Source organism: Musca autumnalis, unplaced genomic scaffold, assembly GCF_047663935.1.
Source record: "Musca autumnalis isolate F117 unplaced genomic scaffold, ASM4766393v1 scaffold_1, whole genome shotgun sequence".
Classification (NCBI taxonomy): Eukaryota; Metazoa; Arthropoda; class Insecta; order Diptera; family Muscidae; genus Musca; species Musca autumnalis.
Window position 1 is genome coordinate 286,648,076 of NW_027411644.1, and position 17,308 is coordinate 286,665,383.

Consider the following 17,308-nt stretch of genomic DNA (forward strand, 5'->3'; position numbering starts at 1 on the left):
CGATGAGTATTAATTGTGGCAAAAAAGTGATGATGGACAAGTCATGCAATAATTAAGTGGAAAATGTTAAAAAAAATACATATGTATGTAATTCAAAGAGAGAGAGAGAGAAAGGAGAAGAATAAGGAATTATAATTTCCATAATTGTTTAGATTAATTGTAATGTCATTTTGAGTTAAAAATCTATTGGAGTTTAAACAACATTGGTTTCCTTGCTATTTGTTGGTTTCAATGTCTTGTAGTAGTATATCTAGGAGAGTTGAATTCTCATTCACTTTACAACATTTTATATAAAATATAAATGGACTTGGAATTGAATGGAATATATCAATTCCCGCGTATTTTTTTATATACTTCATGGTGTTTTTGGTAAGAATTTTGGTTATCAATTTTATATATCAGTTTCGGGTCTTTCTGTTCTTTCGCATACGTTTCAGTTACTTTGGGGACACATTTTACACCTCAATTTTAGCCTTTGGATTCGTTGTTTTTTTTTCTTCTTTTACAATTCCTTTGGCAATTATGTCATTTAAAGCTCGCTCCCCCTTTACTTTGTTTTAGTTATTATCAATTAACACTTTCCACCAAGAGGTGCTTTGTGCAAGGCATTGCAGTTTTTCTTTTTTGCTCTACTACTGCTGTCGTTGGTTTATTGTCCCAATCATAAAACTTAATTATTACGGAAGAATTCAAACAACCTGTGAGATAACAAAATAACTTACAACATTTAACAGAAGTCTGGCTATAAGCATTTAAGTTTTTGCGTTTTTTTTTTTCTTGGTCTACCATTTGGCTTGCTTCATAACATGCTCTTTTTTCATTATTAAGAACTTAACACCTTTTTTGCTGCTACTTCTACTGCCATCAGGTAATATTTACCTTTAAGTTGCAGTCTCTGGGGAAAAAAAGGTAAATATCACACTTCAAGTTGTGGTGGCTCTGGGATGGTTGGTTGGTGCATTAGGCCCAAAACACACAAAGCGAAAAGGAGACAATAATTACCCACAGAAGGTTCGCTGGTGCTAACAAAGTGACAAGTGTAGGGTAGCACAAATAAACTACAAATTGACAGTCATTTCATTTCCCGGACAACCCAAAAAAAAACTTTTCATTTTAACATTTAAACAATGATTAACATAAAATAATATTAGATCACTCAAAAAGGGGGAAAGAAACACTAAAATGACCATTTGAAATACTAATTGAAAAATTATAGAGGGTTACAAAAATATCCATCCAAGTAAGCCTTCGAAAAAAAACACATTCACACAATTCAGGTGCAATTTGTAGTAGACCATTGAGCTGAAGTATGTAAGTCAGCCAACAAACCGGAAAGTGAGCAAACATAAATGGTCACTTTTTTCGTTAGTGTGGAAGCAGCAGATGTTTGGTGTTTTTTTCTCTCTCCTTTCCTTTGCTTTGCCATGAATACATGAATTATAAACACAAAACTACACCATGGCAAATTTGCATATGTTCAATTTAGTTAAAGCAGAAGAAAATCATTTATCATTTAAGTAAAATTCTTCTTCTTCTTCAGAACACAAATTCTAATACAAAAACAATTTGTCATTCATCACAATTGTTGTTAGACCCAACAACGATACACAAATCCTGCAAGATTTTGTTATACTTGACATAAATTGTTTGAAACATGTGAACCCCCCTCCATTCAGTTGATCATCAACAACATCATAGCTAACAAAAAAAAAACCTATCAACAAATATGTCTAAACTGTCAACAATGACATTGCAAATGTGTAGAAAAAAACAACATCAATTTCATGCTATTCTTCCTCTCTCTCACAAACTCTCAGGCTTACAGATGACATTTTAAGAGCAAAAGATGACGATTCTCTTTCTCTCGGTGTCTGGCTGGCTGGCTGGTTGGGTTGTATATTATTTTGGAAAAGCCAAAACAATGAAATTTTGACAGTTAAAAAGATGGTAATAAATTATCAATGAAACCCAACAACAACACCAAGCAAATATTTTTAAGGAAGCAACAATCCATTGTTGTTGTGGGGCTTTAATAACAGCCATAGATTGCCAGCTAGCCGACCAGCCAGACCAGACACCGAGGAGCAAAAAACCATCTAGCAATCAAGAAGAAGAAGCAGAAGAGAAAGAGAGTGTCTGTTTATGCCAATGTTTACATACAGTAGCCTTTTATAAAATACCAGCAACAGCAACAACAACGAGAACCACAACAATATATATGAGCAAAGATTTATTACAATTTCGTGCATTTAAAACAGGCCTCCTTGTCAAAACACTCTTACACATTTTGCTGGCTGTTGCTGCTGCTGCCGGTTTTTGTTGCCGTTTGCTGCTATGTTCCGTGTGGAGGGGTTTTTTTGTTGCTGGTTGATATTGACTTTTAAGCACAAAACCAGAGCAATACAAACTTGTTGATTTACAATTTTAATTTATGAACCGGCAATGTGTGATGGTGGCAGGCTTTATTTTTCTATGATAATAGAACACTTTTTGGCGGGAAAAATAATTTTCAAGTTTATTGGCAATTTCCAAATCTTTTATGGCAACTGTCTCCCCTGCCATCCCTTCCATACACCTCACACATTACATTTCCCTCATTATCTCATTTTCATGGAAATTTATGGCATTTATTACCTTCATATGTTGCCGCCAGCCAGCAACGGCAAAATATCCCGTTGTGTTGCAAGCGCCAAGCATTTCCCTTTCATTTATAAATAAAAAGAAGAAGACGAACTCCAAACACAACTCTCTATGCCTAGTCATAATTAGCCTGCCAGTAAACTGTAACGCTCACTGATCGAATTCTAAAAGCAGCAACGAAGAAAACAAATATACAAAAATCATCTAAAATTGGCATTTTAGAAATGCATAGCATTTCCTTTAACTTATGCTCTAATTAAAATACCAAATGTTAAATGCACTTTACTACACACATGCCCACATACTAGCTCATGCTACAGGCCACAAGTGTAGTGGGTAAGTATGTGGTATTTAATGAGTGGTATATGCATATATCTACACGATACTGTGGCGGCCTACCATTCAGGCATTTGAGAAAAAAAGACACTTTCCGCAACACAAAATCATCATTCCCTGACACCACCCTTTGCTGGCCATACAATTGCTGGGCCCCCGCCATACCCTAACTACCCACATAATAAACCAGCTGCTGCTTCCACCAGAACGTAGCCAAGGCAAAGATGATGTTGTGAATGACGACGGCGGTTTCTTGTCGCCATTAGTGTAAACAAATTTCAGGCAATACTCTGGGGAAAGTGTGGCGCAGCACTCTTTCTTCTAGATCGACAAACTATTTCTTTTGCCGTTCGTTTTTTTTTTTTTTTTGAAAATCAAAAATATTTGATTTGTATTTTGATTTTGCTTACTTTTTGTAATTAAATTTGTTTATTTTCTATTATTATTATTTTTCGCTCTCTCTTTTCTTTACAGACATCCCCTATTCCCGCTGTTGGCTCTAATATTTGAAAAATGTGAATTGGCCACATGTACGCCCAGAGAACCTGGTGTGCAAGGTGGTGATGTATGTTCGTCAGAATCGTTTAATGAAGATATTGCAATGTTTAGTAAACAGGTAAGTTGTGTTGGCAATTAAAATTAATAATATAGATCGGCCATTTTAAGACAATTAATTTTTATAATCAAAACAAATTTGGCTAGAAAAAGGTCACAAAACACTCGAAATGAACCTTAATAAAATGTTGCAGAAACATTGGGAACATTAACTAACAAGTTGTGTGGAAAAGAAGAATAAATCCATAAACAAATTGATTTCGCTTAAAGGGAATGCTAATAAACCCCTGAAATAATCCTTGGCAACATTTTGCAGCAACATTTGGAGTTATTTGAAAGGGAAGCTTAACTAACAAGTTGTGTGGCAAAGAAGAATAAATCCATAAAGAAATTGATTTCGCTTAAAGGGAATGCTAATAAACCCCTGAAATAGTCCTTGGCAACATGTTGCATCAACATTGGAAGACTTTTAAAGCTCTAAGACCAACCTGTTTGCCAAAGAAGGGAAAAATGCTTTAAAAAAATTTTCTTTAAAGAACATGATAAAAAAAAACGTGGAAATAGTCATTGGCAACATGTTGCAGAAACACTCAGAGACTTTTGAAAGCTTTTAAAACAAGTTGGTGGCTATAGAAAAATAAATACAATTTGAGATAAATTTTCTTTGGGAGAAATGGTATTTAACCATTGAAATAGGCTTTGGCAACATGTTGCAGCAACATTCAGAGACATTTTTGAAGCTTTTATAACAAGTTGGTTGCTACATAAAAGTAAATACAATTAGAAAAAGATTTTCTTTAAAGGAAATGGTAGAAAACCCTTGAAATAAGCTTCGGCAACATGTTGCAGAAACATCATAAAGCTTTTGGCACAAATTGGAGGGTCTAGAGGAACTAATAAAATTTTTAATAAATTTTCTGTAAAGGAATAGTAGAAATAACTTGAGTTTGTTGTTGGCAACATGTTGCAGCAACATTCGAAAGCCTCTAGAACCAACATGGTTTCTAAAGACACGCTTTTGAACAGATTTCCTTTTTTCTTCAAGACAATTTAGAAAATTCCCCATATTGTTTTAATTCAAGTTGTCATATTTTAAGCCTCTTATAGGGTCTATATTATCCTGTATCAAAGAAATCTGCTATGCAACAAGTTGCTGCAACAAAATCATTTTATTTTTAAAAAATACCTTCTTTCAAATCCATGGGATAATTTCTGTTAAATTGGTAATAGAAATTGTTTCATATTTAACCTCCTGAGTCCTCTGCAGCAAAGACACTTTATAAGCAACATGTTGCTGCAACAAAATCCTCATAGATTCCCATAAAACTTCAATTACTGTATTATGGAGACCTTATTTGTCAAGTTTAAGATCACTGTGATCTTTACCAACCTAAAAAGCTTTATCTGCAACATGTTGCTGCAACATTTTTGTTGCTAAACTTCCCATTTCCATTACATAAACACGAGAATGCCTTTTTTGTATTTTCATTACTATCTACCCGAATTTAGCCTCTTAAGGGCCTATGTAGACTTCTGCAACAAAGATGAACCTTTTGCAACATGTTGCTGCAATAAAATCCTACGATATTTATAGAAAATTATTTGTACAAAATTAAAGAGACCTTGTCTATCAAGTTGTAGATCAATATGATTTTCCTCAATCCCGGAAGCTTCTTTTGCAACATGTTGTTGCAACATTTTTTGTTGCCAAACTTCCAATGATCTTTCCAAAAACATGAAATTGAGTTTTTTTCTTAAATTTTCATTACTGTCTACCCACATTTGGCCTCTTGGATGGCTATATAGCCCTCTGACACAAATCTTCTCCTTGTGCAACATGTTGCTGCAACAAAATCTTCATAGATTTATTTACAATTTCATCTATTACATTATTGAGACCTTGTCTATCAAGTTGTGGATCACTAAAATCTTCTACAATCTCGGTAACTTCTTTGGCAACATGTTGCTGCAACAAAATCTTCATAGATGTATTTACAATTTCATCTATCACATTATTGAGACCTTGTCTATCAAGTTGTGGATCACTAAAATCTTCTAAAATCTCGGTAGCTTCTTTGACAACATGTTGCTGCAACCTTTTTTGTTGCCAAACTTCCAATTTTCCGCTTCGAAACATGAAAATGAGTTTCTTTTCTTAAATTTTCTTTATTGGCTACCCTAACTTTAGCCTCTAAATTTGTTTCTTATGAGTTTTTTTTCATAAAATGATGAGGGCATAAACACAAGTGAATCACTTAAGTTAGTTTTATATTCGATTTTTGTTGTTGCTGTTGTTCTTGTACCAGTTTCCTTTTTGGCATATGTGTTTCTCTGTCTGTCGGTGTGTATGTACACACTACACTCTATGCTTTAAATATCTTACAATAATGATGATCTTTATTTTCTGGCACTTCATTAATCATCGCCACAAAACAGCCAAAACGACGACGTCATTTAAAGTTCTTTTTTCGTTTGTTTCGTCTTTTTATTCAACTATGTTTTCTTTGTATTTAATGTTTTGGCTGGCTGTTTCTTTGTGTTGTGTGGTGGTGGTATTCGACAATCATATTAACATTCACTTTAAAAAAAATGGGGAAAAAATATGAAGCTACAAACCGATTTCAACATATGATCACCCCACCAACACCACCAGTACCATCATTACCGAAAAGGCACCCTCATCATTATATTCTATAGATTAACCCATTAAGTCCAATCCCAGAAAATCCAATGGATTTTGATTTTACGCCAAGTGGTGTTAATAATAATTGAGGCTGAAAAATTCTTAACACTCTTGGCAGAGGAGGCAAATAACAACAACAACAACAAAATGATCGGCATATCTCTTCAGTGGCTAATGTGTTGCATTATAAATACAATGTGTCTCCACAAAGAAAGAACAAAATAAAAACTGAAAACGAAAATCTTTATGACTGACTGCCTATTTTCAGCATTCTCCTTAGAATATGATGCACTAAACATGCATATGATGAGCATCATTCACGACAATGTTCCATTTGACGAAAGAACCACAAGGCGAAGAAGAAGAAGATGTTGCTTGTTCTTGATGATGATGATGATGATTTTAATCTCTTGATTTCTCTCATGAATTTTAAAAATATCATTTTAAAATAAAGCATTTTTTTAGCTGCATCATTAGTAAAGCTAACACCACTCGGCCTGGCAGACAGACAGACATTGTGTCATGCCAGCTACAACAACAAAACCCAAAACCATTGCCATTATTTTTTTAGATTTGTATATTTTTATACGTATTTTTTTCAAGAATCGACAGCTTTTTATTTTCAAAAAAAAAAAAAACACAAACAAAAAATAAATTTTATTTTAACAAATTTTATTTTTAGTTTTAAAATGTGATTTTCGTTTTCCTATAAAAAGAGAAATGCCAATTAATTTATTAGAATATTTTTTTGTGTTAATTTAACATTTTTGTTTTTTTCTTAATGGGGAAAATTTGTTGCAGAAGTTGATAAATTTCACAACATGTCAAAATTTTCAATGATGCCTAAATAAAATCATCAGTTTCCTTTTTTCGTTTGGGGAGGAAATCTCTATGCTAAATGCCAACAAAACATTATAATGTTTTTAAAAACAGATGAAATTTATGTGGCAAAAAATATCCACTAAAAAACATTGCCAAGTGTTTTTATGGCCATGCAAAAATTAAAAAAAGAAAAGCAAGAAATGGAGAAATCCAATAACACCACATTATGTTTAGTGGTGGCTGGCCCTGCTGCCTGATGATGAGGTGCCTGAAATGATGGTTTATTTAATGCATTTTCGCGCGCGCACTACTTTAACTCCATAAACTCTTGATGCATGCAGTGGTGCACTTCTGCTTTTGCTGCTTCTTCTTCGTCTTCTTCATCTTGTGCCGGGCTACAGAAACAAAATATTTCATAAAAATAGTTGCATGAGGTTTTACGTTTTACTTTTAAATACTTTTTTCTTAAACTTTAATGGGCAGACAGTCAATCCATTGAGGCTATAAGTCACTTTAACATTAGCAACTTGAATCATGGGCAGCATGATCACCATGATCATCGTTTTATATCAAATCATTTTGACGATAATGATGATGATGATGTGCCTTCTTAAAATGATGCATAAATGTCTGGAATGCAGTTTAATGTTTTTGAAATATCGTAAATTATTTAAATGACAAGAGATCCCGTTCTACACCCACTTCCCTCTTTACCAAAAATAAATTGTTATTTTGGACACAATCAAATATAATTAGAAGAGCATCTTGAATTGTCTTTTCGAAAAACAACATATTTAATACATCTGGTTTAGTAGTTAAATTAGGAAACCCTCCACTTGATCCGAACCAACCAGCCAACCATCCCTGCCTGGTTTTTGTTGTATTTTTCTTAATTTGTCTGGTCTGTCTGCTGCTTAAGTCTCGTTTATTAATGTAGTTTCTGGTTCTGCAGATCGTTTAACACAATTTTTAAAAGAAATTATAAGAACAGCAAAAACAACAACACAAAAATCTTCTTCTCGCGCCAAGTGCTAAACATATGGTTATGTCATAAAAATAACAAGCCAAGCCAGTCACTCAGTCATTCCAGCACATGGAGACAATAATAAATGGACCCTCAGTAATGATGCAGCGAAGTGAGTGCTAAAGGAACAATTTCTGTTTTTTAAAGAGATAATCTTTACAGTAAATTGAGATTTTGAATGTTTTTTTTAATTCTTAAGAAATTAAGAACAATTTTCAAAACATATTGAAATAATAATATGGAAATCAAACAGAAATTCAATGAAAAGGGAGTTGCAAGTGCGTCATTGGTCAAGAGAGGGCTTAGCCACATTTTAAAGTGACAAAAAGCTTAGATTAGTCTCTGGCAACATGTTGCTGAAACATTTCAAATACTTCTTTGGAAGGAAATATTTTCGATCTGATCATGTTCCCCTTCCTTGGCACTTCCCCTACGAAACTAGAATTTGTTCGCATATTTTAAGTATTCAGATGACATGAATTAGTGTTTGGCAACATGTTGCTGAAACATTTCAAATACTTCTTTGGAAGGAAATATTTTCGATCTGATTTTGCTCCACTTCCTGGATCCTTTCCCTACGAAATTAGAAAATTTTCGCATATTTTATGTAGTCAGATGACTTGAATTAGTCTTTGGCAACATGTTGCTGAAACATTTTAAATACTTCTTTTAAAAGAAAATATTTTCGATCTGATCATGCTCCACTTACTGGGTCCTTTCCCTGCGAAATTAAATTTTTTTTCTCATAATTTAAGTAGCCAAATGACTTGAATTAGTCTTTGGCAACATGTTGCTGAAGCATTTTACATTCTGTACCCAATCGTAAACTAGTTTTGGGCTTTACTTAGCATTTTTCCCTTTTAAGGGCCATTTGCCTGCCCAATTATAATTTTCCCAAATTTTAAATAGCCAAATGACATAGATTGGAATTTGGCAACATGTTGCCGAAACACAAGAAATATTGCATAAACAAAAATTAGTCTCAAAACAGAATGATTGAGATTTTGCATAGATTTTCTTTTTGAAGAATTGTTTTTTATGGCTTAAGACATATTCTTGTTTATTAATATCCTAATTTTGGTTTCTGAGATTTTTTTGGCAACATGTTGCCACACAAAATCTCCCATTAATTTTTAAAATTTCATATAGCTGAGCATTCATGTCTTTCCTTCTGAAATTTTAAGAGCAAATACTCAATACGTTAGGCTTTAGGTTCATTTTGGAGACTAGTCTTGTCTTGTTTGGCAACATGTTGCCAACGACTTGTCTTCATGGGTTTTGGAATGCCTTTGAACGATATAATTGCAATCAATTCCCATTACCTTTTCATTATATTTCACCTCTTCAATGGATCTGTACCCTTCTGCAAACTTTTCATTAAATTCCTTTTGGCAACATGTTGCTGCAACAAACAAATTGTTCTTTATTTAAAACTAAATGAAATTTATTGTTTGTTGTGTAACTTCCTCCCACACCCCATTTAGCTACAAAGTAATTTTCAAAACCCATATATTCTGACAATTAACAATCAATCTTTGTTCTTTATTCAATGTTGCAACAATTTTAAATTGGATTTTCTCATTAACATTCCTTTCCTTCATTTCATTTTTTCGGCTTTACAAACAAAAAACCTCTAAAGAAAACAACAATAAAAAACAAATTTAGTATTTTGAAAATGTTATAAGGTCGTATAGAACATTTATATAAATTTCAACAGAAATTGAAATGAGAATTTATTTCAGTTTTTTTCTGCTGTTGTTTTGCCTTTAAAGCAGGTACCATCCTCGTCATCATCACATTCACACAAATCTTCCAACTATAAATAGGGGTTGGGGAGGGGGAACCGGACAACTGATCATTGTGATGATCGTTTCATTTAATGCGTTGTTTCAACATTCCTTCCTTTTTTGGCAAAAAAGGTTTTAATCTCTTTTGTGTTTAAGCAACAATTTCTTTGTTTGTTGATTTGTGTGTCTTCTGCTGCTTTTGTCAAATGTTTGAAAGAAGAAGAAAAAATGAGTTCAGGATTTTTAAATCTTTCATAAATGCCTTTCATTCCCTTTTTTGAAATCTCAACCCTTAACCCAAAGGTTTTGAATTTCCTTAAAACATAGCATGGGTATTGTTCTTTTTTAAACAACAACAACAACAACAATCAAATAGAAGCTACCTTTAGGATTCCTTTAAACGTGTTACGTTTTTTTTTCGTTTCTTTTGTTTTGCCTTGTGGAACCGTTAAAAAGAGCAATATTTAAATGCCATTGTTTGCTGGCACACAAAAAAGGTACCAAAAAATAATTTTTTGTTCTTTTATTACGAAATAAAAATTATATTTCAGGGGTAGGGGGATTCTAAAAATGACCAACATATGCAACAGTGTTGCAGTAGTTAAAAGAAATTGCGCATTTGCTTTTCAAGTTGATTATTATTCTAAATATGCAACCATTTCCAGGTGTAAGATGATTTGTCAAAATTTTCATGTTTTTTTGATTTTGTTTATTTGATATGAAATCAAATGAATTTTCAAACAAATAATTTTTCGTTTTTCTTTTAAATAATTGGACTTTGCTCCATTTGATTTTTTTTCGTAATACATAATTATTTTATTAAATATTATTTAGTTTCCAATATTAGTTTTTTTTTCTAATCAAATTATTTTCCATGTGTGGTGATTGATTTGGGGTCGAAAAACACGTGTGTGTTTATTTTAATTGAAAATTTGTATTTCTCACAATTTGTATTTTTGTTTATAATTCCCACCAAAAAAAGAAAACATTTTGAATTTAAATTTCCATGCCCCACATATCCCCACCAAAAAACAGACAGCATACATTGATATTGTATTAATTGTTTGGGGTATGGCCACAGATTGCTGGCAATGTTCTAAGGGAAATGTGGAGCATTTTTTTTTTGGAATTAAATTAATTTGGGGGAGAACATACAGTCTCGAAATCAAAATAATAATATTAAAATATTTTATTTAATATAAAACAACTTTCTATAGGCTCTAAGGTAGCCAATTTTTAGTTAGAAACATAAAAAAGATTCCTTTGCAACATGTTGCTAAAGCACATTCTCGATACATATGTGGCTAACGCTCTTCCACATCATTCAGTTTTGTATTTTTTATTTACATATCTTCCCAAATGAGGTTATATTGAGTTCAGTGGCTGGTTAAAGCTAAAAGTCCTAGAAAGTTTCTACTGCAACATGTTGCTGGCAGTGTGTAGACCATATTTTTGGAAAATTATGTTTTGATAGGATTTTAAAGCCCTACATTTAAACGGATTAAGGCTCTATATATTTATTTAAGCTCCAAAACAGTAATTTTTGAGTTAGAAACATAAAATGGAATCCTCTGCAACAAAGCAGAGCAAAGCAAATTTCGCCATGCATATGGGGCTATGGTTCTTTTATATCTTTCAATTCCGATGTTTATATTTATTTAGCTTCTAAAATGAGGAAATGTGGACTACAGTAGTACTTCAAGTTAAAGACACCAAAAAGTTTTTTCTGCAACATGTTGCTGGTAGACAATATGTCTTATTTTTGGATAGTTCCCTTTCCATGTAATTTCCAAAATGGTTTGATTTCTATTAAGCCTCAAAAATGAGATTTTCTGGATCCTGGTGGACGTTTGGGTGTGAAATCATCACTAAATTCCTTCTGCAACATGTTGCTGTACACCTCTATGCAACATATTTTTGTTTCTCATTTTCTTTTATAGCTTTATATCTTCAATTTAGAACTTCATAAGCATCTAATACAGTTTTTTTTTCATTTTTCCCCCTCTTAGCAACATGTTGCAAGTTGAAATATGTGTCTAAAACTCGCTTTGCAACATGTTTTGCCTCTTTTTTAATGAAATATGATTTCCAAACATAATAATTTAGTTGTTTTATGATGAAAAATTACCTTTTCACCAGTTTTGGATATGTGTGAATGATATTTATGTTTGGTTTAATTATAAAAATATGATTTATTACAAAGCCACACACACACACAAACATTTTCACACACATTTAAACTAAATGCAATAATTTATTATTTTTCTTAGTTTTGCTGTAGATGTCTGTCGTTTAACCAAAACATTATGATTTAATGCATTTTATATTAACAACAACAGCAACAACAACATGTTATAGATTTTGTTTAAGACTTGACGCATTACCTGCTCACCAGCCAGCCAGACACTGTGAGCAGTTATGACAAATTACTTGATTAAAGGTTAATTTGACAAAACTATAATTTATATACATTTTATTTGTATTGGAGTTTGAGCAAAAAAAAAAAAGAACAAGCTTCCTGATGATAGTATAAATACACCCATTACTTAACTTTGATTTTATTTCGTGTATCCCTCAAAGCTTGCAGTTTTAACACATTTGATATAAGGTTCCATTTTCATTCGGTTTTGTTTTTATAATACCTCCTCACAACGAATATAAGGCCATCATAAATTTTCATAAATCTTAAAAAAAACCCCAACGTTAGGCACATGGCAAATCACAACACTATAAAATTGTATTTTATATTGCGTTTCTGTTATAATGTTTATAGACAGAGATATTGAATGGTAAAGTCACTGGGCTAGATGACGACTGGTCGGATCGGGTTGGTTTGTTGCGTCTACCAGACAGTAGCGAATAACAAGCAGAACTTTATAACACAATTTTCAACTACTGGTATTATTATTGTTTGTAGTTTGCTGCTGCGCTAACTTTGCAGGTTACTATTTATAGTTTTTCAAAGCAAATACTAATAATTTTCCTTGTGATTTCGCACCTTCTCCTCTTTAGTTGTTTTTTTTTTCTTTTATTGCTCTGCCATAATAATAGTGTCAATAATTGCCCCCGTCATATAATACAAAAAAAAAAACAAATTATTAACTTGTGTTTTGCTCCACAATTAGAGGCTCTTATGATTTGTTTAAAATTTCATTGGGTATGATTCAATCAATTAACCTTAATATTCTCACGTGATTAGCCCCCAATGAGATAAGATTTGCTATTTGTTTCAATTCCCATTCTTGGCTACTTAACTTCTGTTGGATTTCTCCAAAGAACTGGTAGCAGCAGCAAAAAGATTTTGTCGCCTAGCTGGCGCCTCTCCGCTATTCTTTCCCAATACCCACCATAACACTATCTTTTGTGTTTATCTTTATAAAGATATTTGATTACACAAACCAAAGAAGTGGAAAAAAGTGGCAAGTGAAAAAATCTAAAATCTAAAAAAAGATTACCTTGATTGTTTAACTAACTAGAGCAGCACACACTCCCCAAAAAAAAAACGAAACAGGCAAAATGTTATCTATAAAAAAAACAAACGCTTACCAAAAATCTAGAATCTAAACATTATTTTGTTAAGTGTAAAATTTCAAACTGCAGGGTATCATCATCATCAGCGTCATGATTACATGTTTATGGCCCTGGGTTTATGGTCAGCTACAGCCAACATACATATGTAGGTATTAGGTCCCCTACTCCCCACCCAACAAACCTAAGATAGGTTAGGCCTATGCTAACAGTACCACCAACCAGCCAGCCAGCCAAGTAATATCAAAATCATAAAGATAACAAGTGGTGGTGCGCCTGGAAATAGTTAACTGCTGAAGGGTAGCCAGCAACATTTGGAGCTTTCCAAAACAGTGCAGCAGCAACAACAACAGCAGAATACCCCAATAATTGTAATAATTTCTTGTTGTAATATTTATTTAAAGCATTGTTGCATTATGTGAATGAACACATACCTACCTAGCCATAGTCAAAACAAAACAAAAAAACATGTGTTATATTATGAGTGGTTATTATTTACTCTGTCCTCCATTATCTTTACAACACTTGAAGCAATTGCTGTTACTGTTGCTGCTGTTACCTATCTACCACCTTCATCACAGATATTTTCAACAGACGCGACACTAGACAGTAGACAAAAAAACAAAAAACAAAACAGCAATCAAACAATATTAGTTAAACATTAGGCTACCATAAAAATTGTGTTTTCATAATTTTTCTTTCCAAAATGATAATTTTTGTGTAACCAAAACCATGACATGGCTGCAAAGTGTCAATATTTATTAACAACAGAGATTTGGGTTTCTTGGCAGTTATATAGACTTAAGATCATTTTGTGTGTACTTCACTTTCACTGTCACCCAATCTTTGTTATACATATTTTTTGATAATCTTCAAACCAAATGAATGAAAATTCTTTTAACAAATATTTGTAAAAGGGATTTTTGATAAAATGCGAAACAATGAAAACGACAATGAAATTCCTCAAACATCCGGTAGTAGAACATGGTTTAATAAATAAATAATAAACAAAAAACAAAACATAGACAAGACAAGAATTATTACACAACCTGAGATAAGATAAGGGGAAATAGCTATTTTCCAAAAAAAGAAAAGAACACATAATTAAAATTAATATTTAAATTTCGGAGACCTGTGCCATAATTAGTCACAAAAAAAATATTTTTAATAATTTCCATTTTTTAATTTAATTATTTTGTGGCATTTGTGGATTGAAAACTGAAATTTCCCTTTAAAAATATTATTTAATTAAGATTATACAGCCTTGGCAACATGTTGCTCTCCATATCTCAACATGTTGCCAAAATAAATATTTATTTATTACTTCCCTTTCGAACCAATTCCCTATATTTCAAAATGTTCTCTTTTCCTCTCCACAATATGATATTTTTTTAATTCCTGCTTTCTTATTTTTGCTTAGCAACATTTCACCCATTCCGCAACATGTTGCGAAGCAAACCTTTTTTCCCTCTATTTTAAGTTTTCCTTGATTTTTTTCGAATTTGTAACCAAACAAATTTCTAATCAAGCAACAATTTGAAGAGAGTATTTTGTTGTGATTTTGCTTTTTCTTCTTTCCTCTTTTCCTCGTTCGCTCGCTCCATGTGTAATTTATTTATAGAGAAGCAGAGAGAGCATTAGCATTGCCGACAAGAGATCTATATTTTTTTCTTGTGGCACAAATGTCTCATGCTGTGAATTTACTTGTTAAAATGATTTATGTATTTTTAAAAACCTCTAGAGGAGATGAAGAAGAAGAAGAGGAGGAACAGTAACAACAACAACAAATGGAATACTTGGGGTAAAATCGTGGCAACATGAAATTGAGGGAAAATAGTAAAGAAATTAAATAAAAAAAATAAATAATAAACTCAAAATATAAATATTTGCAAATGAGAATTTGGAAAAATGTATAAAAAATAATTTATAAAAAATATTGAAAATAAAAAGTTATTGCACATTATAATATAAAAATGAAAATATTATATGAAAGATAATAAAAGTAATGTAAAATATAAAAAAATTATATGTATAAAAAAATTAATAAAAAATAATATGAAAATAAAAAATAAATAAAAATATTTACAATTGAATTAGAAAAAATAAAAAATAATAAATAAAATTAAAAATAAAATAATAAATAAATAATATGAAAAATAATAAAAAAAATATTTGCAATAATAAATTGAAAAAATAAAAAAAAATTAATAAAATAATATAAAATACAAAAAAAATATTATGAAAAAATAGTATAAAAATAATTTATATTTTAGAAAAAATATATAAAAAGAATACTGAAAAAATATTAAAATAAAAAGTTATTGCACATTATAATATAAAAATGGAAATATTATATGAAATATAATAAAAGTAATATAAAGTATAAAAAATAGTATAAAAAATAATAATATAAAAATAGTATAACAAATTATATGAAAATAAAAACTAAATAAAAAAATATTTGCAATTGAATTAGAAAAAATAAAAAATAAAATAGAAAATAAAATAATAAATAAATAATATGGGAAATAATAAAAAAAAAATTTGCAATAATAAATTGAAAAAAATAAGAAAATAATAATAAAATAATATAAAATACAAAAAATAATATGAAAAAATGGTATAAAAATAAAAAAAATATTTGCAATTTAGAAAAAATTAAAAAATAATTGATAAGAAAAATTGAAAATAAAAATAAAAAATAATATAAAAATAATAAATAAATAATATTAAAAATATTAAAAAAATTATTTGCAATAATATATTAAAAAATAAAATAAAAAATAGTAAATAAATAAATAAATAAATAAATAAATAAATAAATAAATAAATAAATAAATAAATAAATAAATAAATAAATAAATAAATAAATAAATAAATAAATAAATAAATAAATAAATAAATAAATAAATAAATAAATAAATAAATAAATACCTAAATAAATAAATAAATAAATAAATAAATAAATAAATAATAAAAAATAAAAAATGTAGAAAAAATAAAAAATAATAAATAAAATTAAAAATAATAAATAAGTATTAAATATTAAAAAGTAATATAAAAATAATAAATAAATAATATAATATATTAAAAAATAATAATTAAAAAATAAAGTAAATAATATATTAAAAAATAAAATAAAAAATAGTAAATAATTAAATAAAAAATATTTACAATTGATTTAAAAAAAATAAAAAAATAATAAATAAAATTGAAAATAAAATAATAAATAAATACTATGAAAAATAATAAATCAAATATTTGCAATAGTAAATTGACAAAAAAAAAGAAAAAAAATATAAAACACAACAAATAATATGAAATAAATAGTATAAAAAATAAAGATACTTGCAACTAATCTAGAAAAAATAAAACATAATTAATAAGAAAAATTGAAAATAAAAATAAAAAATAATAAATAAAAAATAATAAAAAAAATTGCAGTAATATATTAAAAAATAAAATAAAAAATTTAAGCATTGACAAAATATTAAAAAAATAGGAAAATTGTATTCAAAACAATATAAAAATAATAAAAAAAGTATATAAAAATAATAAATAAATAATATAAAAAATAATAAATAAATCATGAAATAATGAAAATTATTTCAATAATTTTTCAAAAAAATATTTTTTTTGAGATTTTTGAAAAAATGGACAAAAAATTATACATATTGGCAATTATTTTAAAATATTTGCAATAACATATTAAAAAATAAAATAGAAAATAGTAATATTGACAAAATATTAAAAATAAGTAGATTGTATTCAAAGCGATCATATAAAATTTAAAAAATAACAACAAAAAAAAATATTTTTTTAATTTTTCCCAATTCACTTGCATATATTTTTTATTTATTTATTATTTTTTATATTATTTATTTATTATTTTTAATTATTTTTTTTCATTATTTTTAAATATTTTTCAATATT

At 29.5% G+C, this 17,308-nt stretch overlaps 1 protein-coding gene across 1 annotated transcript in view; it reads left to right on the forward strand.

Annotated features, from left to right (window-relative positions):
• Positions 1 to 17,308, forward strand: part of hth (Meis homeobox homothorax) — a 221,760-nt gene that overhangs the window by 20,767 nt on the left and 183,685 nt on the right. Inside the window, exon 3 of the mRNA XM_073961543.1 lies at positions 3,451 to 3,592. Coding sequence (XP_073817644.1) covers positions 3,451 to 3,592 — 142 coding nt within the window. The remainder of the gene's footprint in view (positions 1 to 3,450; positions 3,593 to 17,308) is intronic.